The 24,364-nt window shown below is 44.6% G+C and overlaps 3 protein-coding genes and 1 non-coding gene across 7 annotated transcripts; 3 read left to right on the top strand and 1 right to left on the bottom strand.

Moving 5' to 3' along the window:
• Positions 1-7,714: 7,714 nt before the first annotated feature.
• Positions 7,715-9,947, bottom strand: LOC120683061. 3 transcript variants are annotated; one of them, XM_039965077.1, is made up of 6 exons: positions 9,511-9,947; positions 9,274-9,370; positions 8,813-8,840; positions 8,486-8,547; positions 8,025-8,263; positions 7,715-7,889 (listed from the first exon to the last, which is right to left on the bottom strand). In XM_039965077.1, exons 1-5 carry the CDS (start codon positions 9,535-9,537, stop codon positions 8,070-8,072), a joined length of 408 nt encoding a protein of 135 aa, XP_039821011.1. In that variant the 5' UTR covers positions 9,538-9,947; the 3' UTR covers positions 7,715-7,889; positions 8,025-8,069. The 3 variants fall into 3 exon arrangements, 2 of the variants coding, with proteins under 2 accessions (XP_039821011.1, XP_039821010.1); XM_039965076.1 differs by having other exon boundaries at positions 7,715-8,263; XR_005678671.1 differs by lacking the exon at positions 8,813-8,840 and having other exon boundaries at positions 7,715-8,263; positions 9,511-9,945.
• Positions 9,948-11,211: 1,264 nt separating this feature from the next.
• On the top strand, positions 11,212-12,600 carry LOC120682842 (probable xyloglucan endotransglucosylase/hydrolase protein 16). Its single transcript, XM_039964873.1, has 3 exons — positions 11,212-11,574; positions 11,708-11,907; positions 12,008-12,600. Exons 1-3 carry the CDS (start codon positions 11,281-11,283, stop codon positions 12,405-12,407), a joined length of 894 nt encoding a protein of 297 aa, XP_039820807.1. The 5' UTR covers positions 11,212-11,280; the 3' UTR covers positions 12,408-12,600.
• Positions 12,601-15,711: 3,111 nt separating this feature from the next.
• Positions 15,712-23,328, top strand: LOC120683981 (villin-4-like). Of its 2 annotated transcripts, XM_039966067.1 has the most exons (23): positions 15,714-15,944; positions 16,106-16,187; positions 16,876-16,975; positions 17,296-17,364; positions 17,479-17,721; positions 17,805-17,982; positions 18,063-18,195; positions 18,346-18,508; positions 18,610-18,760; positions 18,843-18,946; positions 19,293-19,448; positions 19,616-19,684; positions 19,751-19,819; positions 19,924-20,061; positions 20,152-20,280; positions 20,860-21,007; positions 21,103-21,113; positions 21,203-21,343; positions 21,435-21,560; positions 21,699-21,764; positions 22,337-22,646; positions 22,752-22,915; positions 23,019-23,328. In XM_039966067.1, exons 2-23 carry the CDS (start codon positions 16,132-16,134, stop codon positions 23,130-23,132), a joined length of 2,838 nt encoding a protein of 945 aa, XP_039822001.1. In that variant the 5' UTR covers positions 15,714-15,944; positions 16,106-16,131; the 3' UTR covers positions 23,133-23,328. The 2 variants fall into 2 exon arrangements, with proteins under 2 accessions (XP_039822000.1, XP_039822001.1); XM_039966066.1 differs by having other exon boundaries at positions 15,712-15,944; positions 22,337-22,915.
• Positions 23,329-24,277: 949 nt separating this feature from the next.
• On the top strand, positions 24,278-24,349 carry TRNAD-GUC. The gene has a single exon. It is a non-coding gene; the product is annotated as a tRNA-Asp (tRNA).
• The last annotated feature ends 15 nt before the right edge of the window (positions 24,350-24,364 follow it).

Here is a 24,364-nt window from a genome sequence, read left to right as displayed (position 1 = left end):
ATCGATTTGAGATTTGGATATCACAAGATAAGAATGAAAGAAGCTAACATACAGAAAAACAACTTTTTCCACATATCTGGGCCATTTTGAGTATGTGGTAATGCCATTTGGGTTAACAAATGCCCCTGCAACATTTCAGTCTCTTATGAATTCAGTTCTCTCTCAGTACCTGAGGAAGTTTGCTCTAGTCTTCTTTGATGATATTCTCATATACAGCTCAACATTAAATGATCATGTCAATCATTTAAGGGCTGTTTTGGAAGCCCTTAGGAGCAACAAACTGTATGCAAGTTGAGTAAATGCTCTTTTGCTCAAAAGGAAATTGAATATTTGGGGCATATTATCAGTAAGGAAGGAGTGGCTACTGATCCACAGAAGCTGAGTATTATTGCACAATGGCCCTCTCCCCAAACAATCACACAACTCAGAGCTTTCTTGGGTCTCACTGGGTATTACAGAAGATTTGTTCAAGGGTATGACATAATGTGTAGACCACTATACGATGTTTTAAAGAAAGATGCCTTTCATTGGTCTGACTCTCAAGAACAAGCTTTTCAGAAGCTTAAGCAAGCTATGTTAACTCCTCCACTGTTGGCATTACCAGATTTTAGTTCTCCATTTATCTCGGAAGCAGATGCTAGTGGCCAGGGAATTGGAGCTGTTTTAATGCAGCAAGGCAAACCCATAGATTTTTTCAGAAAAACCTTGGGCATGAAAGCTGCAGCCTTATCCACTTATGACAAAGAAGTCATAGCTATATTGGAAGCATTGAAGAAATGGAAACATTACCTGGCCAGCTCTTCAGTAGTCATCAGGACTGACCAACAAAGCCTAAAATACATCCATGAACAGAGACTATTGGATGGTATACAACACAAACTTTTGATCAAGCTTCTAGGTTTCAATTATGTTGTGGAATACAAGAAAGGCAAGGAGAACAAAGTAGCAGATGCCTTGTCTAGAGCTACACATGCTGAATCTCTTGCAATATCTTGTGTTGTGCCTGTGTGGATTGAGCAAGTAACCAGTTCTTATACTGATGACACTAAATGTCAGGACTGTAGGGTCGAGATGGCGGACTAGAGGGGGGGTGAATAGTCCTTTCTAAAACTAATTGCGTCGGCTAACCGAAACTTATGCGGAATTGAAACTATTCGCTTAGCCAAGACTACACCCCTCTAACTATAACTTTAAGGCACCTCCAAAAAGATCCTACACAAAGCAAATGGAGTGCCAAGCTAGTAAGAGCTCTCTTAAAAATTCTAAAGCCAAGTCACACAAGCCTAAGCACTAGTACTACACAAACCGGGGGAGCTCCTACACAATTCTAATGAGCAAAAGCACAAAGCCAACCTAAGCTCACTAGATGCTCAAGGACAAGGATACACAATCCAAATCCAAGAGCTCAACTTGCTTAGTTACACAATCTAAGCAAGAGCAACTAATTAAGCTACACAAGCTAACTAGATACACTAGGATCTCTACTTCTAGCTACACAAGCAAGAAGTTGATTAGCAAGCTACACAAGCTAACTAATCACTAGAGAGCAACTACACAAGCACAAGATATAGAAGAATGTAAATACAATGCTTGTGATTTGGAGAATGCAAACCACCGAGAAGAGTAGACAAAGTTGACACGGTGATTTTTATCCCGAGGTTCACTTGGTTGCCACCAAGCTAATCCCCGTTGAGACAAGCTCCAAGGTTGCCGCCGATCCTCTTGCTAGTGGTGACTCTCAAGTCACACTCTCCCACGTGGAGTGCTCACACCGAGCTCTAGCACATGATCCGGCCGGACCACTTGTTGCTCTTCACGTCTCGCTCAACTAGAGTTGCTCTTCGCGGCTCCCGCGGGGTGAGCACAATACCCCTCACAAACTCTTCTCCGGAGCACCGCACAAACTTTTTGCGGGCTTCAACGGAGTCTCTTGCCACCAAGCCGTCTAGGAGGTGGCAATCTCCAAGAGTAACAAGCACACCGGCTTGCAACACGATCACCTAGTGCCACTCGATGCAATCTCTCAAAGCAATCGCACTAGAATCGCTCTCTCACTCGATCGGATGATTACTATCAAGTTAGAGTGAGTAGAGGGCTCTCAAGCACTCTCACACATGGACACCAAGTCCCCAAGGTGCTCTCTCCACTCAAATGGCCGGCCACACCCTCTATTTATAGAGGGAGGCCCCAAACTAGCCGTTACACTCAAATCCCGTGAAAACTGAGTTTTCGCGGACTGTCCGCCTCACAAAAACCGGACCGTCCGCCATTTAAAACCAACGGCTAGAACTGCAATGATTATGTGTCAGAGTCGACCGTTAGAGCCCCGGGCGGACTGTCCGCGCCCCTGGGGCGGACTGTCCGCGGTTCAAAACTTCGAACCAACCGATTTGCAAACGTCTCTGACTAAATCTGGAAGTTACCGGCGGACTGTCCGCTCCCCAGGGGCGGACTGTCCGCAGTTCAAAACGTGAGCACACACAGAAACCGCAGTGTTTCTGTCCCAGAAATTTCAGTAGGAGGCGGACCGTCCGCCCCCAAGGACCGGACGGTCCGCAGGTCATTTTGGGCACCCAAGACAGAACAACCAAGTTTCTGCGCCCGTTTCAGCTTTTAAAGGCGGACCGTCCGCCCCCATGGACCGGACGGTCCGCAGGTCATTTTGGACCACCCGCAGAGCCAAAAACGGTTATGTTTGAGCTCAACCGAGATAACTGCGGACCGTCCGCCCCTCAAGGGCGGACCGTCCGCAGGTCTAGGGCGGACCGTCCGCAAGTCTATTTCCAGCAGAAATGTACCTCGGTAAAACGGCCATAACTCTTAGCTCCGATGTCCAAATTAGGTGATCTTGGACTCTATGGAAAGCTAATTCAGAGGGCTACACAACCCAACTGAATTCTTGATCCAAAACACAATGGATCAAAGCAGTATTCCACTCCAAGAGACAACCTAATTTCCGGAGAAAAACAAAAGACCTTTCTTGCTTCCCAAAGTTGATCAACATCAACTCCAACTCTTTCTCCTTTGCAAATGTGCCAACACAACCACGTGAACAACACCATGTGCATGTGTGTTAGCATTTCACAATCATTTTCAAAGGATTTTCACTTGATCTCACCACGCCACTCGATCCTAGCTACATTGCAATGTTAGATCGCTCAAGTGGCACTAGATGACCGATATGCAAACAAGTTTGCCCCTCTTGATAGAACGGCCATCTATCCTAAATCCGGTCATGCACTTCTCTACACAACCTTTGACCGGTGAAATGAAATGCCCTACAAGTCATACCTTTGCCTTGCGCATTCCATTTCATCTTTCCAAATATTGATGCCACACAAGCACCAAACTCCATCAAGCCATTTGATCATCTTCATGAGTCAACACTTGGCTTGATCTTCCTTGAATGATATGATCCACTCCAAATCATCACATGACCTCTTTGGTCCATCGATCTTGACCTTGCTCGCTCTTCACCGTTGCCTCGGTCCATTGGCGCCAAATCTTGCCCAAGCTTCACCGCCTCGCGGTCCATCGCTTCAAAGCCTTGACTTGCCCTTCTCCATTGCAACCGGTCCATCAAGCCAAGCATTGTCTTGATCTTCTCCACTTTGGTCACATGACTCCATGTCATGTCTCATATGCAATGAGCTCCTCGATCACACTATATGAGCATAGCATCAACCCTTAGCCATTTCTCCACCATGGCACATGTTGCTCATACTAGTGTCTTTGTGTGGACTAATTTCCTGTGTATCTCAATATAAACACTTATTAGTCCACCTAAGTTGTCACTCAATTACCAAAACCAAACAAGGGCCTTTCAAGGACCTACTCAGTAAACTCAGTATTGATCCAGCAGCAGTTCCATCTTTTACTCTGCAGAATGGTATTCTGAGATATAGAGCAAAAATACTGATTGGCAATACATGCCAGCTTAAACTACAGCTGTTAGACAGTTTTCACAAATCAGCTTTGGGATGACATTCTGGAGAAAGGGCTACATATCAGAGACTCAAATCAGTCTTTTATTGGCCTCAGATGGATAAACAAGGTAAAGAACATGTGAGAACTTGTCCTGTCTACCAGAAGAATAAGTCTGAACACAACCCCTACCCAGGACTACTTCAACAGCTTCCTATTCCAGATATGGCTTGGACACATATTTCCATGGATTTTGTGGAAGGCTTACCCAAATCAAACAACAAAGATATCATTCTGGTAATTGTTGACAGATTTACAAAATATGCTCACTTCCTCACCTCAGCCACCCATTCACTGTTCAAGATGTTATCACTGTCTTTATTGAGAATATATTCAGGTTACATGGCCTGCCTACTGTCATAGTATCTGACAGGGATAGAATATTCACAAGCAATTTGTGGCAAGCATTATTCAAATCATTGGGAGTTAATTTGCATTTTAATACTGCTTATCATCCAGAAACAGATGGACAAACAGAGAGGGTCAACCAGTGTTTGGAGAACTATCTAAGATGCATGTGTTTCACTACACCAAGAAAGTGGTACTATTGGCTATCCCTTACTGAATGGTGGTACAATACATCCTATCATACATCTCTTAATGTGACACCCTTTCAAGCCTTGTATGGATTCCCTCCACCACAAATAGCTGAGGTCATACTGCCTGACTGTCCTGAAGATGGAGCTCGAAATATCCTGCAGACCAGACAATTAGCCAATCAGTTGATTAAGGATAACTTACTGAAAGCTCAAGCTCGTATTAAGCATCAAGCTGATAGACATAGAGTTGAGCGTCAGCTCGAAGTGGGTGACATGGTTTATCTTAAAATTCAACCTTATAGACACTCATCACTCAGTATTCATAGGTCTCTCAAGTTACACTCTAAATATTATGGGCCTTTCAGAGTGCTAGAGAAAATTGGTAAGGTTGCTTACAAGATCTTATTGCCTGATACTTGTCAATTGCATCCAGTGTTCCATGTCAGCCAACTGAAGAAGCATATTGGGCCAAAGGTAGTGCCAACACCAGATCTTCCCTTAGTGGATGAGCACGGCAACATCAAAGTTGCTCCACAAGAAATTCTGGAATGCAGGCTTATACCAAGGAACAATGAACCAGTGGTGCAGTGGCTAATCTAGTGGACTAATCTACCATCATCAGAGGCTACATGGGAGGACGCTGATTTCATCAGGAGGATTTTTCCATCCTTCCATCCTTGAGGACAAAGATGCTGGGGGGGGGGGGGGCTTTGTTAGGCACAGCATTGCCATTCAGTTCGTCAGAAGCTTGCATTCAGGCGTAGAAGGAAGTCGGCGCCTAACTGACCGCTTCATCGACTTGTTCGGCGCCTAACTGACCGCTTCATCGACTTGTCCGGCGCCTAACTGACCGCTTCATCGACTTGTACCAGACCGCAGGATTGTCATCTAACGGCTGGCGACAACCCCTGACAGGCTACAACACTTTTTGCCTCCATTCGCTGCTTTATTTCAGTTTGTCTACACTCTGGCTATGTAATGATGTTTAGAGTTCCCTTAATTAAGCGCTAATGTAATGACCACCAGAGATAAAAGGGTGGGTAAGACACGTTGTTGGGTATCGTGGAAGAAGAACATGTTCTTAGGCTATGGTTTGTAGCTGTAGGCGCCGCACACCGACGGCCTGGAGATCAGACCTCCGTCCTATAATAGGTACTGAATCTCTAAATTGCAGTTACTCCTGGCTTAATTCTTGCTTGTTGGATCTCCCCTTCCATTGATCTATCGTAGTATAGCTGTTAGGATTAGTTCGTTCCTCGCATCGTCACCACCGCCCGCCGTCACCGCCGCCGGAAGCCGAAATTCAATCCCAAACCCTAGCCGATCCCACTCGACGTCACGGGGAAGGGGGTGGACGACGCACAGGCCGTCTCCGTGAACGTAGCAGGGGCGCTACTAGTTTAAATGCTCTGTAGACACGTGACGGCGTGAGAGCAAGGCAAGGCACCAATGGCGGGCGCCGGGCAGGGACATACGCCGATCGAGCAGCTGGGCAGCTGCGCGCATGGCCTCCGAAGCTGGTATGTAAGGGCAGGGTCAATAATGCAGCCGGCCCCGGCTGGCTGCGTGCGCAGCCCAGACGCCCGCTTTTCGCATGCAGCGAGCTGTTGGCAGGCGTCTGACTCGCTCGAGGCCCACAAGCAGAGGTTCGAGGGCCGGCTTCAGCTGGCGGTAAGCTATGCGCCCGTTTTCTTCTCTCTCCTATTCTCTCCTCCATGTAGGATTTAGCCAGCTTGCAGCCATCCATAATACTTGCTCTAACGCCGGCGCAGGTCGCGGCTCTCGTGCTGGGTGCACATGCCGGGTGTGTTTCGTAGTAATTCCAGACTTCGGTATTTCTACCCAATGCACCATTGCAATCTTCAGTAAATGTGCAAAACTCGCACATACAGCATGTAATTGTGAACTGATTTGTGAAACTGCTACAGTACACGAGATGCATCTGTTCTCTCCCATGTTGCCACATGAGATCGATGTCAGTGGCAACATGAGAAAACCACAAACCCAACCCCATGTTTTAGGTCCTGTTTGGAATGTAGGAATCCAAAATATAGGAATAAAAAAAACGGAAAGTGAGGGTAGATTGAAAACAAAGAAATGGAAAATACAGAACTTTTGTAGAATGGAGTGTTTGGAACGGAGGAATAAAAAACTTAGATTTCGCACCACCAAAGTGCTTCTCTTTCCTTTCTTTGCCTCGGGCTTATGCAAAAACGGAGCTCAGAGTGGATTCTTTTTTCCTGCATTTTGTGAAGGAGACGAAACCTTTCCTCAGGAATTGGGACAAGTGTTCCTTCATTCCAAACACTACCTGACGTGGGCAAAACATAGGAATGGCTTTCCTCCAAAATTTCTATGGAAATACTCCAATCCAAACGAGGCCTTATATTGTGGTGGTCAACAAAAATTTGGTTTATTCTGTGTATGTTCAGCGATTTTGCCCGGAGGATCTCCACCAGCACCACATATTACTAATTACTACCCTAACCGCTCTGTTCGCTTGTCTTATTTCGACTTGTTTCGGCTTATTTCAATTTATTTCCTCTCACAGAATACTATTGAATCAGCTAAAATAAGCTAGAATCAGCCAACCGAATAGACTGAATATCTCCATTCTCTTGTAAGCCTATATACCCCAATCAGAAACTGTCATGCCTATGCATTTACGCTCCTTGGACACGCATGTGACCTGCACATTAAATCAGGTCAACTTCTCGCTTCGTCCCCCCCGGCTATGTTCTCCTTTAGAGCAAGTATTATGATGGTCTAAAAGCAGACTAAATGCTGAGGTAAAGGAGAGAGAAGAGAAGAGAGAGAAAGTGGGCTATTAGCTTACAGCCAACTTCGACACAAGAACTAAAATATTTTGTGAGATAGACAAGTGGATCATATATTTATGGTGGAGAGCTAAACCATTATATAAGCGGGTTGAAAGATGAACTGCAAAGGTTCTTGCAGCCAGCAGCAGGCTAAATCATTAGTTTTGCTCTTAGCCATGAATCTCCCATCCTTTTCTATGCTTAGGTCTTTCATATGCCAGCCATGATGCAAGCTTGTTTACACCTTCCAGGCAATAACCTACTAGTGCCGGACGCGCGCTATCGCGCGCGAACATGGCTTCAATTGTTTAGTTTTTTTTGCGTAAAAGTGGAATAGGATGGTATGCTTTTGGATAAGGTGCAACAGGCAAATAAAGGAGCTGAGTAGGAGCCGTATATTAGTTCGGCATTAGATTGTACACAATGTCCTGGAAAGTCTGCAATACAACCTCGACTGGAACCACAATTTACAGTACAATCATTAAGCGGTCGCGCGCGCGCTCAGTGTTTCTTGAAAAAAAAATGTTTGTTGCTGGAAATGATATATCTGCAAAAGAACAATATACAAAAGTTACCCGGTCAAGGGGAATGCGTCTTGCAAAAAATTGGAATGCAAAGACGAACGGCTGTAGATAATACTGCAAAATAAAACAGATGACCTCTGCAAAATAAAACAGCTGACCTCTTTCAGCTAGGTTAAGGTTCACATCTGAACCATGCAGACATTTCAATTCAAAATAATCTGCTTTAAACGGTCACAGCCTGCAACTGTTTGTAGGAGCATAATTGTAAATAAATAGCTCCCAAAAATTGGTGCTATGCTAAGCTTCTTATTTGGTCGTTGTGTAAAGAGCTGCTTGTAGCATAGTACCCAGCAATATGTAAGCACCATGAAGGCATCAACTACGATAATATTCAGGCCTGTTATAATGTAGAAGGTACAAATGGAAGTGGTTAGAAAGTAACACCAAACAATAAGAAGAAATTCATCTATGAAAATCATAAGCAATTGAATATGTCGCACTACTGAACAAAAGGCATGCCTTGTATGGGTGCTAGCTGAAACCTATTCATATACAATGCTTAATCGCAGAACTGGAAACTGAATAGGAAGCATAAGTTCTCTTTGCCGAGGAAACTTACAAAGATGCTGTTGCGATGGAGCTGTGGACCACGATTTCATTTGCAAGCTAAGAAGAATACAACTGCAGTAAAGCACATTAAAAATAGGTAAAATAGTCAAATAATCCTTCAACTTTGCTCCAAGGCTCAAATTAGTCCTTAAAGTATCAAATAGGAGCAACACCAATATATGTGAGATTAAGAAAAAAAGGAAATAGAGGTGCTGGATGTATAAAGGAGGAAGGTGGGCATCTGTGGTCGAGTCAGAAGGAACTTTCAAACTTGTTTCAGCATTGAGGTTAACGGATATTTCTGCTTAGTCCGGTTACTAAATGGGTTTTCACGGACCTGGAAACGAGCCGCTGCGAACATATACCTGAATAGAGAATAAGTCATGTAAATGCTAGGACGAGGCATTCTTTTCTGGTTATCTGAAACATTCAGAAGGAAAGAGGTATGGCCGAGCAGGAAGAATGAACAGCATCAGATAATTTGGTAACATTGCATTCCTTAGGCAGGTGGACTAACTGAAGCTTAAATTGAATTCTGGCATATGTATTGAACATATGAGGAAAATCCTGGGTCTAGATAGTTTAAAAGTGCAGTTAACATTCTATCATTGAAGCATAAAACACAGAAAAGGTAATTCATGTGAGATTGGCACTTATAGTAATCTAGTATGCATGCAGGCCTAATGGAAGGGGAGTATCAGGACAACTGTAATTTTCTGAACCTGTGTGCTTAAATCCTTTATCTGTGAGTGACAACTAAAGCTTGTGAATATAATAATGAGGTGAGGATGTAATAACCTGTGAGATGCTGCTTAGAGGAAGATGTTGCAACTGAAGCACTCAGGGTAGGAGTTTCATATTCAGACACAGGGAACAGGTGAGCATCTCCTGCAACCTGTCAATGGGTACTATTTAGATCCAGGGCAGACAAAAAATGGAACTCAGCATTTACTTCTGCAGCGTTCGTGGGCTAATGATTTGTGAAGGAAGTATCCTATTTCAGGTAGTGCTAGCTGCATTGGGAAGGATTCGTACCTTGCTGGTCGTCTGCTGCAGCAACATGGATTCTTCGGTTACTGAAAGTTGGTACCTGCATGTGTTAACCTCTTCTGGAGGATGTATTTCCTACGTTTTTTTGTCGATTTTCAGAAGGATCGGAGTTAACAGGGATGTACGAAGAGCCATTACCTAGTTTAGGAAAATCTTAGTCGGCATGATGGGGAGGTAATAGGCCTATGTATAAATGATTTGTGATTTTAAGTCAGCATGAGAACATTTGTAGAGGAGACGTTACAAATCGTGGCCACAAATGGCGAATGCACCATCAGTAAAAGATAAGACTTAAATAGGATGCAGCATTTGCTTACTTTTGGCAGCGTGAGGGAACAATGGAATGCTTTAGAAGGATCAACAAGAGCGTAGCAGTAGAACATACCTTTTTTTTTCTTTCCTGGCAGCGTAAGCAAACCCGCGGTCGATTGATCTGCACAGGGAGCCACCGGGGAGGCCACTGGATCCGGAGCAGCCGGGGAGCCGCCGCCGTGTAGGCCGCCAGGGAGGCCCCTGCCATATCGCCGCAGGCGGCTCGGACACGGGCGGCGCTCCCGCGCACGCCAGCCTACTACCGGATCCGCGCCGCAGCGGCCTCCTGCAGCGCCACCGTGGGGCCGGGGGTCACCGCGCGTCGCCAGGAGCCCCTGGAGCCCCTCCCCGTCGCGCGCCGCCGTCGCACGCCGGGGGCCGCAGCCGGGATCCGGGATCCGGGCCGCCGCGTCCATCCCGCGCAGACGCGCGCCCACGCCGGGCGGCCGCCGTCGCCGCGGAATCCGGCGCTGTCGCCACGGAATCCGCCGGGGAGGGAGCTGCAGGCGGTGGACCGCGCATGTCCACCACACGCCTGCCCCGTCACGTGGCTGCCGACCCGCGCCGCCGGCGAGGGTTCCAGGGGGCCGCGCGCGTGGGAGCAGGGGCACCGGCGCCGTAGTCGCGGAGAGGGAGGGACGAGGAGCCGGCCGGAGAGGGAGGGGCCGGCGGGAGGGAGCCGCCGCGCCCCATGTGGATCCGGCGGCCGCCGCCGTGGACCCGCGCGGATCCGGCGAGCTCGAGGCCGGATGCGCCGGAGGGAGGGAGGAGGAAGGATGCTACACGGGCTCGCGGAGGGAGCAGGGAGTAGGGAGAGAGGGGCGCCGCTGGGGAGCTCGAGGCCCGCACTTCGCCGGCCGGAGACGCTCGTGCGCGCGCCATGGCTAAGCCGGTGGGCGAAGGGAGGAGGAGGGCGGCGCGGATCGAGGCCGGGCAGAGCTCGAGGCCCGGTCGCAGCGCGCCGCGAGGAGGCGCGACGAGGTGGCTCTGGCCCGCGAGGAGGAGAGGGGCGGCCGCGAGAAGGAGGGGACCCCTTGGCCAATGGCGGAGTGGAGGGGGAAGGAGGCCAGAGAGAGAGGCGGAGAGGGAGAGAGACCCATGTTGACGAGGGAAGACACAAAGGGTGTACAGAGAAGCAGGCGACGGACGTCGGGAGCCATCAGATGACGAATCGGACGGCCGCAAATAAAAGGATGACGTGGACGGCCTCCCTATGCGCCGTGGGAAGGAACTTTCATCTATAGAAATAGAAATAGAAACTAGAAATTGCGTCGCCGAGTTCGAGGGGATTGATCCTGCTGCCGGAATTTGACCCTGGTAGTCCTGCACCTGCGGGCTGCAGCCGAGTCTCTGCATAAAGCCCCTGCACTTGACCAGTGCCTCGCTGCCCCCCGAACACGCCACTCCCAGTCACAGCGCTGAGCACTCCGCGCCGCCGGAGCCATGGCGCCGGCTAGGGCGCGCCTCCTAGCCTGCCTGCTGCCGGCTCTCACGATGATGGCCGCTGCCGTCTCCTGGGTGGCTGCCGGTGGCGGTCGCATGACGGACCAGGTCGACATACTCTGGGGCCCGACGCAGCTGATCAACGGCAGCAACGGCGACCAGACCATCGGGCTGTCGCTGGACCGCGTCATGGGGTCGGGGTTCCGCTCCAAGAGTTCCTATCTCTTTGCCAGGATCGACATCGACATCAAGCTCGTCGCCGGGAACTCCGCCGGCACCGTCACGACGGTTTACGTGAGTGTGCAATGCCAATGCAAAGACCTGCAAGCGCTCTGACATTCTTTTGGATGATGCCGACTTCTGAATGACCTTTCTCCGACTAAAATTTGGATGACTGCTATGCTATGTGCTGGTGTGGAACGCGCAGCTGATTTCTGAAGGGCCGTGGAAGATCCATGACGAGATCGACCTGGAGTTCCTGGGCAACGTCACCGGCGAGCCGTACACCCTGCACACCAACATCTTCGCCAACGGCTCCGGCGGCAGGGAGGTGCAGTACAGGCTCTGGTTCGACCCTACTCAAGACTTCCACACCTACTCCATCATCTGGAATTCAGAACAGATCCTGTAATAAGCCCATCTCTCTCTCTCTCTTCTCCTGCAGTTTCTTCAACTTTCTCTTCAGAAATGAGGGAAACACTGAGAGCTGATGCTGAGTTCGTTTCAGGATCCTGGTGGACAACATGGCGATCCGGCGGTTCAGGAACCACTGGGACGCCGGTGTGCCGTTCCCGGTGTACCAGCCGATGAGGCTGAACGGCGTGCTCTGGGACGCCGACGACTGGGCCACGCAGGGCGGGCGCGTCAAGACGGACTGGTCGCAGGCGCCCTTCACCGCCTACTTCCGGAACTACCGCGCCAGCGGCTGCGAGCCGAGCGGGGTGGCGTGGGCGTGCGGCCAGGACCCGTCCGGCGGCGACTGGTTCGACGGCGGCGCGGGGCTGGACGACGTGAGGCAGCGGCAGCAGCTGAGGGAGGCGCAGGAAAGGTACACGATCTACGACTACTGCACCGACTCCGCGAGGTTCCCCAATGGCGGCTTCCCCAAGGAGTGTGGGTTGCCGTAGGGTACAAGCAGTGTTGTGTTGGTGTGATTGTTTCATTCTTTTTTTTTCCTGGGGGTTCCCTTCTCTAGAGGAACGAAAATTAGAACGAAAGTGTGCAACCATTTCTAGACTATTTATTGGTCATTATTGGTGTTTCATTCTTTTTTTTTTTGGTTTACTTCTCTAGAGGAACGAAAATTTGAACCAAAGTGTGCAACCATTTCTAGACTATTGGTCATGATTGTTAGAGAAAAGACTATTGGTCATACGCAAAGATTGCATCATTACTCGTATTCATAGTTGATAAACATGTCGTCTGCTGAAATTCTCCCAAGAGTGTGAATTGTTAAGCGTGAGCATGCGGTGCTCACTGCTCATGCATGTGGATTGGACATAAGCAGAGCAAGAGTGCGAGACGTGTCATACAAATATCTAGCAAAGGGATAGCGCTAAGGATGCAAGTGAATTGTTAAGATCCGACAGAAGCGGGAGTGGGAGGCGCGAGCCGCGCGGGCGAGCGGGCGGGGTGGAGGAGGCGGTGGAGGGTGCAGAGGTTGATTGATTGATTAATTGATTGATTGACAGGGGCATGGTTCGCACGTGCAAGGGCACTCGACTTCAGCCGATGCCGCGTCAGGGCCTTGGCTCGCGCGCTGTGCTCCAGCGAATAGAACCGCGACGGCTCCTGGCTGCAGCAGGGCTAGGCGGGATGTAGGTTACGGCGAAGCATCGGCGTTGAGCTCCTGTAAACGCGATGAGCGGCTGAAAGGAGATGGATGGGAGTCCGAACGTGACCTACCGGTGAGCTTGATGGACGTTAGCGGCGGCGCAGTGGAGAGGCGGGGACGTCTCGTGCAGCGCGGGGTCACTGGTGTAGACGATCGCAGCGCCGGCGCGAAGATGTTCCGTCGGCGCTAGCGTTCTCCTCCTCCTAGTGCTCGGCTCCGAATACGGCGGTGTTGTTGTCCTCAGCTTCCTCTTTCCCCAGTGTCCTCAGCTTCCTCTTTCCCCAGTTCCTGCTCCTCTTTTCTCCTTCTATACTGACTCTCAATCGGGAGCAAATGGGATGAGGGGACCTCGGTGGATCTGGACCTTGGTGGATCTGGATCAAATAATAGGAGCAGCAATTTAGGAATAAATTAGATTTTGGTGCAACAAAAGGCAAGGCTGATAGTTTGTCCCACAAGACATGCATTTTTATTTCACATTCATGCCATATATATATAATCATACAATATTTATTTCCTTTGATTAGAGAATACACGCTTGATTTCCATCTATAATAGTATCCATAATGTAAATATCTTTAATAGAAAGCTACATAATTTGATTCGATATACAGTGGTTTATATGATCTTCTTCTATAGGAAAGCATCATGTGATTACATTCCTACAGTGCAAAGTCACGTGTATATTTAGAGAGATGCAAAGAAAATTCCACACCCCTGCCATTCTTCCCTCTCCAAAAAGTCATTAGCATTTCCGACTCACCATGTCTACTCCTAAGTCAACTACAAGCCTCACTGTCCAATAGTCCGACTTACCTGTGGATCCAAGCAACATCATCATTGGCCATATTGATGTGCTTGACATACTCAACTTCTCATCGATATGCAGGCCCTGGGCATCGATCTGCAAGGAAAGTAATATGCATGATAAGGTTACACATGGAAAGTAATTAATCAATTCTAAATGAATAAGGAAAGTAAATAGAGAAATTTTAGGAAAAATAATATACATGCTAAGGTTACACAAGGAAAGTAATTAATTAATTCTAAGTGAGTAAGGAAAGTAAATAGAGAAATTTTAGAAAAAAAATAATATGCATGCTAAGGATACAAAAGAAAAATAATTAATCAATTCTAAGTGAATAAGGAAAGTAAATAGAGAAATTTTAGAAAAAATAATATGCATGCTAAGATTACACAAGGAAAGTAATGAATCAATTCTAAGTGAATAAGGAAAGTAAATAGAGAAATTTTAGGAAAAAATAATATGCATGCTACGATTACACAAGGAAAGTAATAAGTGGGTACAAAGGTGGGTAAATAAAAGTGTTTGGTGTAAAAAATATTAGCATTTTGGCAGAAATATTTTAGAAACATCAAAATCATGGGTCTCCACATCTCCTGTCAAACCTCTCGCACTGACAAGTGGGGCCTCTGTGAGGAGTAAGGTGGGTCTAATCTTGATGAGAAATGATTTCAACTCTTTCATTCTTTATAGTATAAGATAGATTTAGAACGGAGCGTGTAACATTCTTTTTGAGCCCATTGGATTTTCTTAACTTATTATCAACTGTCTTTTAAACGGTTTGGTTTAAGATCCGACAGGTAGCTATTCCTAAAAAAACCTGGCAAGCAGCTCTGCCCAGGAGCAAACTAAACAGCCCCTGTGCTCCCTGCGAAAGTGGCACGTTCTTTATTATATTATATTTGGAAACTCTTTGATATTGTTTGCTTGGCTGTAGCTGGTAACTGGTGCTGAATTGTTATGAGAGAAAAGTATTGCTGGCTGGCTGGTGGCTGATGGCTGGTGCTAATTTGGTGTGAGAGAAAATCACTGCTCGCTGATTGGCTGACAAGCCAAGCGAACAGAGTATTTTATCATTTTGTTTGGCATGATTTTGCGTTCATTAAAAACAAAGAATAAAAATTCTGCATCAGGTGTGATTTCAGTTCGTTCGCTCTTCGTAGCGGTAGAGGAACAAACCAGGGTTAAGCAACATAAATTGCTTACATTTTTTAAAGACACATAAATTGCTTATGTAGATTAGAAAAATACCAACATAAATTAGTAAAGATGCTCAATTAACTTGTTAAAGTTGACTATCGCTCGTCATGCAGTAAACATCCACCTACCCACAATTATTTACCATCATTATCTAAACACACCATCAAATCTATATCAACATCAATATCCACTTAATTAAACTCATACAAGTCAAGCAACATCTTGTAAAGCGCCAAGCAACTCTTGCAAAATTCATAAACAAATTAGAATATAATAAAATAGATTTTCTCATACGAAAAATATACCATTGAAATATAGTGGTGTAAGATCTCGCTTTGAAGCTCTTATTAAAATGAGCGCAACTGTGTCACCGGATTTTGATTTGGACTCTCGATTTTGAAACTACGAGTTTTTTGTTTGAAATTGTGTGCATGCATATCTGTTCTCTTTATTCTCACATATGCTGGATGTATCGTCCTTTTCTTTTTCTCTCCCTACCCATTACATGCGTACGGACATTCAAGGCTCCGAGCTGATTCACTACCGTACAACGGTTTGCCGCATCCAAGTGAAAATGGTGCGCCGTGGCCCATGGAGCATGCCATTTCCGGGTCCTCTCTGTCAAAATGGTGCGCTTGATTTTGTGAAGAGACACATGCGCTCATCGCTCGCGTTTTATCTTTTTCTTTCTCCTGAATCCGTCTTTCGCGGATGGCCATCTACTTCGCCCCTCTCCTCCCAACCCTCCCCGGGTCGTTCTCCCCACAAGAATTCCCCAATTCGATCGACAAGAACAGCAACAGCACTCCGGTGGTCGTGCCTGAGGTGAGAGACTGATCGGAATCCTTCGTCTTTTTTATCCCCTTCCAATGCCACTCTCTACAGTAATTGCGAATTGATTATACACGCGGTTTCCTTCGGGCTATGTTGTTACAATCGATCATTTTTTTATTGCGTAATGCTGGCATTCTTTTGATACAAATCAGGCGAGGGCTCTTCAGCAACATCCAGCATGTCAGTGTCTATGAAGGATTTGGACCCGGCCTTCCGTGGGGCTGGGCAGAAGGAGTATCCTTTTTCGCTGGCTTCCCTGAATCATATGATTTCATCATGCCTGACAATTTCAACTCATTGAAATACATTTTCAGACCATAGCATAATTCTATATTAGACTAAACAAGTGTGTATAACAAGATGTAACGATCGGGCTAATTCATTATTACAATAAAAATGCTGCAGGCTAGTCTGAGAAATATAGAGAGTTCCATAAACTGTTTTTGAGTTCAGCTATTAAATTGCACTTATACTGTTTTTTTTTTTCATTTCTCCCGTGTAGTGATTTGGTCAACTATGTCTGATTTTACTTGATATGCTGCTAATGTTTGGCATGACCCTGAAATCGTAAAATGGTATACGCTACACATAATAATTATTCGGATGTCTCAACTTCAGTATTTGCCATGATAGTTACAAACTTACATTGTTTAACACAATATAACTTTCTCAGACATGAAGTGAGTGTTCAGCTCTATAACAAATTAAAAGTGTAGATCTATTGTATAGATGATGACTAAACTAATTAAAACCATTTTGATAATAAAACTGAATAGAAATAATGATGAAGTTGGAGTCAAGATTGAGGAAACACTGATTCTATTAATTTTAGTCATTTACCCAAATGAACACTCCACTGTTTCTCTATTGTTGTTCATTAGAGTTCATTATGCAAGCATGCCACTCCTTAATTTAGTTTTAGTGGCCTCGAGGTATGGCGTATTGAGAATTTTAAGCCAGTTCCTGTTCCAACATCTGCTTATGGAAAATTTTACATGGGTGATTCATATATCATCTTGAAGGTATGGATGTACTAATGCCTTATTATGCATGTCCTTTTCTTTTGGAAGATTACTGGTGCATCATTTATTGAAAGGCAAACGATTTGATCGAGTGTGAAACAAAAGCTTTGATGCTCTAAGAAAACTGTGATAAAAATACTTCCTTTGTTTTATTTTTTCTATTTCTCATTCTCATTCTCATATCATATAATGCAACCATTTATCACTTCGGTGCATAATATGTTTCATGGCTATGAATCCCTCATTATGACAGTGCAATCTGTTTATGGTTGATCTTAGTGTTGCTTTTATGTTTATTCTTTTCTTATTTTTCCATGCAGACAACAGCACTAAAGAATGGTTCCTTTCGCCATGACATCCATTATTGGCTCGGTAAAGACACTAGTCAGGTAGATTCGCAAACCACTTGACACTGAATTACTTCATTTTTCTCTTGAGGGCTATTATACAGGTCTGTTTGTTAACTAATAGCTCTCCAAAATACCCCTTGTTTTTCTTGGTAGGATGAGGCTGGAACTGCTGCGATTTTAACTGTGGAGCTTGATGCCGCGCTTGGAGGACGTGCTGTCCAGTATCGGGAATTACAAGGCAATGAAACTGAAAAGCTTCTCTCATATTTTAGGCCTTGCATCATGCCACAGCCAGGAGGTGTAGCTTCTGGGTTCAACCATGTAGAAATCAATGAGCAGGAGCATTTTACCCGCTTATATGTGTGCAAAGGAAAGCATGTAGTCCATGTTAAAGAGGCAAGCTATCTAATCCAAATAACAGTTTTTCCCCCAATTGAGGTTTGCTCGTTTCCTAATTATGCCTTCTATTCTACGACTAGGTTCCTTTTGCTCGTTCATCCCTTAACCATGAGGACATATTTATTTTGGATACCAAGTCCAAAATTTACCAGTTCAATGGTTCCAACTCTTGCATTCAAGAGAGAGCAAAAGCTCTTGAAGTTGTGCAGTATATCAAAGATACTTTCCATGAGGGGAAGTGCGAAGTTGCAGCGGTTGGTAAGCAAATGCATTAATGTACCTAGAATATTTAGAATCACAAATGCGGTGATATGATAAATTAGATTTTTTTCTCATAGAGGATGGGAAATTGATGGCTGATGCTGAAGCTGGTGAATTTTGGGCTTTGTTTGGTGGCTTCGCTCCTCTTCCAAAGAAGTCACCTTCAGAGGATAGTAGGGAAGAGAGTGAAATTGTTGTCAAATTGCTACGGTAACACACTACCATTATTCCCATGTCCACAAAATATCAACATATTAGTTGTCAACAAGAATAATAGTTTTCTATTTAAATTATGCCTAGTTTAGATTAATATTCTCTTGATATTGAGAAACTGAGTGGATAACTTGTTTGACTTCCCAGTGTTAACCAGGGAAAGCCGGAGCAAATTAATTTTGACTCTTTGATGCGCGAGTTACTTGAGTCAAACAAATTCTACTTGCTCGACTGTGGTGCTGAAGTGTATGTTTGGATGGGCAGAAATACTTCTTTGCAAGAAAGAAAGGGTGCGAGTGAAGCTGCTGAGGTTACTTGTTTGCACTAAAAAATTCTTGATGGTTGTTTAAAAAATATTCATGTTTGATATTATGTTTCTCTGTGCACTCAGTTCTTTTTGCTTCTGTACAGAAACTACTCATTGATGGTAGCCGAACAAAATCACATGTTATCAAAGTGATTGAGGGATTTGAAACAGTCATGTTCAAGTCAAAGTTTGTTGAGTGGCCACCCACGCCTGATTTGAAATTATCATCTGAGGATGGAAGAGGCAAAGTTGCAGGTTATTGTCTACATATTGTCTCCAGTGCGTGCTATATATACAAGCCAAATGCCACACATTTATCCATCATTTCTTCCTGCAGCTCTCCTCAAAAGTCAAGGATTAGATGTTAAAGGTTTGATGAAAGCTGCACCTGTAAAAGAAGAAGAACCAGAGCCTTATATTGATTGCACAGGCCATTTACAGGTATTATTTTTGCTAACACTTATAGATCTTTTTACTAGGTGCTAGGTATCTTCCTTATTTTTGGCTCTTGTTGGGTTTCATCTCTAGCTTACCCCAACTTGCTTTGAACAAAAGGCTTTGCTACTGTTTCTAGATCTCTTCTAACACTCAGTTCTATCCACTCAACTGCACTCCTGCAAAATAACGGGAAACTATGTTGTTCTTGTATACATGTGTACAAATATTTGTCTCCTTTGATGTTTGCCTTCCAACCAATGTTTGTTAACAAAATTTTGTCACATCCTTCATCCATTTACTTTTGGGGGTAACTCTTGTGGTGGTTTTATGTCCTATATATTGGCTTCAGGTCTGGCGTGTAAATGCAAATGACAAGGTTCTTCTATCAACCCCTGATCAATCAAAATTTTACACTGGAGATTGCTACATTTTCCAATACACATATTCTGGAGATGATAAGGAGGAATGTTTTATTGGCACTTGGTTTGGGAAGAAGAGTGTTGAGGTAATAACATGAGAGCCCAAAATCATCGTTACGTGTGATCTGTGGAATTTGAATGCACATAAATTTGTAAAAGTGAAGAGAGATTTTGATAATTCTCAAAGTGCTGTATCTGCCTATTTTCAATTCAGTGCATGTTACTCCATCTGAGCGATTTTAATTGCTTTTAGGTGGAGAGGGTGTCAGCAATGTCTCTGGCTAGCAAGATGGTTCAGGCTGCAAAATTCCAGGCTGTCCAGGTAATCAGTTGGTTATTGTATATTAAACTAGAATGTCAGTCTCTAATAAATTTTTCTTATGCACAGGCTCGCATTTATGAAGGGAGAGAACCAATTCAGTTCTTTGTCATATTTCAGAGTCTTCAAGTGTTCAAGGTTTGCTTCAACTTATTAGTCAAAATCCTTGACCTGATCTGACATTCTAATAGACTTCAAGTTGAATGTTCCATCCTTTTTCTCTATCTGATTCTTCAATGTAGGGTGGCCTTAGCTCTGGATACAAGAACTTCATTGATGAAAACGGTAATGTGGATGACACTTACTCTGGTGGTGGGATTGCACTGTTCCGGATTCAGGGCTCAGGATCAGAAAACATGCAAGCACTTCAAGTCGATGCAGTATGTCCAGGGTTATATACTTTTGTTTGTAAAATATACATGTGAAAATCTTAGTATTGAGATACTTCATCTCTTTCACCTTTTTGTTAGACGGCTTCATCCTTAAACTCATCCTATTGTTACATTCTACACAATGGAAACACTGTATTCACATGGACTGGCAGCCTTACGACCTCACTGGATCATGACTTGGTTGAGAGGCAGCTAGATGTAATTAAGGTGTGAATATTCTACCTTATTGGAGCAAATATGAATCTTACTTATGCAACTTTACTGATGCTTGGTGTAGTAGTAATTTGGTACCAATATGGAAAACCTTGATTGACTCCCCTGCAAACCGAAGAACATGTTGTAACTCTATTTTTCTCTTTTTATTGCAATGACATATGTGGTTCTCTTATTAGGCCAGCATATTGTTAGTGTATCGGTGATTCTATATTTTTTGTTTGCAATTTAGTATTTAAAAACTAGAAAAAGCACATCAATGGGGACACTTCTATTGGGCTGTTGGTTTAGTTGCTCCTTACAAATGTGTAGTGGTTTCTAGATGTATGTTCTAGGTGCATTGAGTGTTTCTTTAATGTATGGGTGTGATTGAGATAGGGCGGCATGGAAACGATGTATTGGTGTTCCTCTGAACTCAGATTTAACAAAGTTTTGAATGCCTGTTCCTTCATGATTATCTTAACCACGCTCGTTATCACAGCAACTTCCATGGTGTTATTTCGTTATTTGGATATGCTCTGGATTATCCTTTGTCTTGACTCTTTCTTTGTGATTCTCTCTTTGATTGTACAGCCAGATCTGCCTTCCAGGTCACAAAAGGAGGGGAGAGAAACCGACCAATTCTGGGAACTACTGGGTGGTAAATCCAAGTATACGAACCAAAAAGTAGGAAGAGAGCATGAAAGTGACCCTCATCTTTTCTCATGCATCCTATCCAAAGGTAATACTATATATTGTATTCTAAGGATCTACTAGGTGGAGCTCATTATTCAACAGCCGCTGACACTTCTTCTTTTGATGTTGGGGGTGATGAAGGCAATATAAAGGTAAGCAAAACAAAGATGTCAAGTTTTATGGCTGCATGTGTTCATGTAATGTCTAATACAAACTTTTATTTTCAAATACACTTGGTCAGGTCAAAGAAATACACCACTTTGCTCAGGATGATCTGATGACAGAGGATGTTTTCGTTCTTGATTGTCACTCGGGCATATTTGTTTGGGTTGGCCAGGAGGTAGATGCCAAAGTAAAATCACAAGCTATGGATATTGGAGAGGTAAAAAGAAAATTCATCATTCATCGTTCAATTAGGAATCGTGTTTTTTTTAAAAAAAATGGGTTTCTTACTTCCTCACTGTAACTGCCAGAAATTTCTTGCTCTTGATTACCTTATGGAAAAACTTTCACGGGAGACTACAATATTCACTGTGTCCGAAGGCAGTGAGCCACAATTTTTTACTAGGTTCTTCAACTGGGACTCGGCAAAATCTTTGGTAAGTAGTTTATGTGTGCTGCACCTGCTTATTGTGAATTATCGTCATATATATTCCATGGTATTGACACCTAATTATACCTGATAATTTATTTTTGGAAATTAAATGCATCTTAACACTTTTGAATTTTTGTTGCAGATGCATGGTAGTTCATACCAGAGGAAGCTTGCCGTCCTCAAGGGTAGAGCACCTCCATCACTGAATGTAAGTCTGTCAAATCATCTTCCAATATTTTGGTTGAAATCATTTCCCACCTATTTGTTGTGAATTTTAGATCAGATTCACATCCAACATTTGGTTGCAAAAGATCTTCTTATTCATAGTTTTTGTTTCAATGAAACAATTGGCAAGAGGTACATGAATCTTTGTATTAGTATAGCTGGGAGATAAAGACCTAAAGGTCGGAGGGTCCCAAAATTTTATTCATAGAGATATACTCTTTATTTCTCCATTTTTTTTGGTACTATTGTTTTACCAATATCCATATTTCGTTTTTTTTGGGAACAATATCTATATTTCGTTGTGCTTATGTGCATGAGACGATTGACTTCTTCTGAGGGCATATGAATGAGTCCAGTATTCTGATTCAAGTTTTCAGCATTTTAATTAGAACTGTCATCTGTATGAATGAGCCCTAATATATGATTTGGTAAAAGGACTACGGTGTGACTGAAAACAGCATCTGAGTGGAAGCCCTATCTTTTTTCTTTTTTCTTTTGAAAAAAGTGGAAGCCCTATCTAAAACAACTTTACTCTAACCATCTCCATGTTTTCAGAAACCAAAACGACGAACACCTGCATTTACAGGAAGAAGCTCGGGACAAGATAAATCCCAGCGCTCGAGAAGCATGTCCACCAGCCCGGACCGTCCCCGTGTTCGAGGAAGGTCTCCAGCCTTCAGTATGTTAACTTCAGCCTTTGAGAACCCAAGTAATACCCGGAATCTTTCCACCCCTCCTCCTGCTATCAAAAAGCTGTTCCCAAAATCTGGAGAATCAAAGGTGTCACCCAAAAAGTCAGCTATCAGTTCTCTGACCAGTTCTTTTGAAGTTCCCATGAGAAGTACAATACCAAAGTCAGTAAAAGGTACAGAGAATACTACTCTTTGGTTTCCAATTCTGCCAGATCATGGAAGATCAATTGTTCAGTACTTTACCCTTCTTGTCCCTGAATTTTTTTTGCAAAATGAAGGCCCTGAAGCAGAGAAGGCTATACGGGAGGAATGTGCCACAGATGACGGTGATGTGGGCGAAAATGAGATAGAAGATGATGAAGGGCGTACTATCTACCCATATGAACGTCTGACGACCAAAGCTGAAGATCCTATCCCCGACATCGACGTGACCAAGCGAGAGGTGAGTAAATCATCTTCCATTTCGCATTCGTCAGATCAGATGATGACATTCACTTACTGTTTAATCTGTGATGACATTCACTTACTGTTTCATCTGAATGCAGTCCTACTTATCTTCGGCCGAGTTCAGAGAGAAGTTCGGCATGACAAGGGCGGCATTCTACAAGCTTCCCAAGTGGAAGCAGAACAAACTGAAGTCTGGTGTTCAGCTCTTTTAGCCTGCCTGAGGTCAAGACACAGCAACCGTTTGTGAGGACCAAGGACACCAGTTTTTGTTTTGAGTTCTTGTATTCCCTAGTTAGAGTTTTTCTTCTTCTTCTTCTTTTTTTTTTTGCATGCGCTACTTGTTCTCTCCGTCTGTAGGATCTAAGATTCATTCAGAGCTCACAAAGGTTTTGAATTCCAGAGCTCGATTGTGGCTAGGGGTGGTAAAGGGCCCAACATTTTGAACTAGAAAATCTAAGGATCGGGCCCTAAAAGGGCCGGGCTCTAAACATATGTATTTTTGAACTAAAAATTTTAAGGGCTTTATTGGGCTGTGAAGAGGTCATTAGGGCCATGGCCCATTACCACCCCTAATTGTGGCGCTCGTTGGATCATGTGTGCAGGCAGCAAATAGACGAACCGACGCATGCATAGACGAGAAAGTATATGAGATGATTAATTTAACTTACCATTTGCTTCATATAAATGAGAGTTCAATCGCATGCAGTTCTTTTGTTCATCGACCTCTTTCACCATATCAACGTTAAGACAAATAAAAGTTGCATTGTTATTGCTTGGTTTGCTATTTCAAAACAGTTCAAGGTGTCTTCTAGTTATTTCATCGCAAGAATTTGAAGCCTTGCACAACATCAGCATCAGGCAACTGTTTTCATACATGATCTGAAGTAGTGACGTGCGTTTGTGGAGATAATTTCAGATGGTACTAGTAGAGACCGCTCTGGGTGACCAACGAAAGAGGTCAAATCCTAGCGAGAGATCATACATGGAGCTCCTAAGGAGGTCATCTCCACCGCAGCAGCACAGGCGCCCGGGCCCTTCCCCGTAGTGGCAGACCCCGACCAGGGCGTCGGTCGAGCTCGCGGTCGTAGCAGGCTCGCCCAGGAACGGCGGCAGCCACTCGCCGATGTGGTGCTTGGGCCTTGATGCGGACGAGCGGGGACTCGGCGGGGGCGCGCGTCGAGGCTGGGGGCGGAGTGGAAGTTGTCCTCCGGCACCCTCTACCCTATAGATGCTGTACCCCTTCTCCCAGTTGTCGAGCACCATGTACAGATGCCGGCGGCCGCCGCCGAGCTTGCAGGACGGAGCGGTGGACAGACAACGATTCTTTAAAGTACTATCAATGAGCTTAACCAGCAAAGTCGTTGTAGTATAGTGGTGAGTATTCCCGCCTGTCACGCGGGTGACCCGGGTTCGATCCCCGGCAACGGCGCTTGTTTTTAATTTT

This window comes from Panicum virgatum, chromosome 7N, assembly GCF_016808335.1.
Source record: "Panicum virgatum strain AP13 chromosome 7N, P.virgatum_v5, whole genome shotgun sequence".
Lineage (NCBI taxonomy): Eukaryota > Viridiplantae > Streptophyta > Magnoliopsida > Poales > Poaceae > Panicum > Panicum virgatum.
Note: the sequence above shows the minus strand (reverse complement) of the source record. Positions and strands in the feature narration are given on the sequence as shown.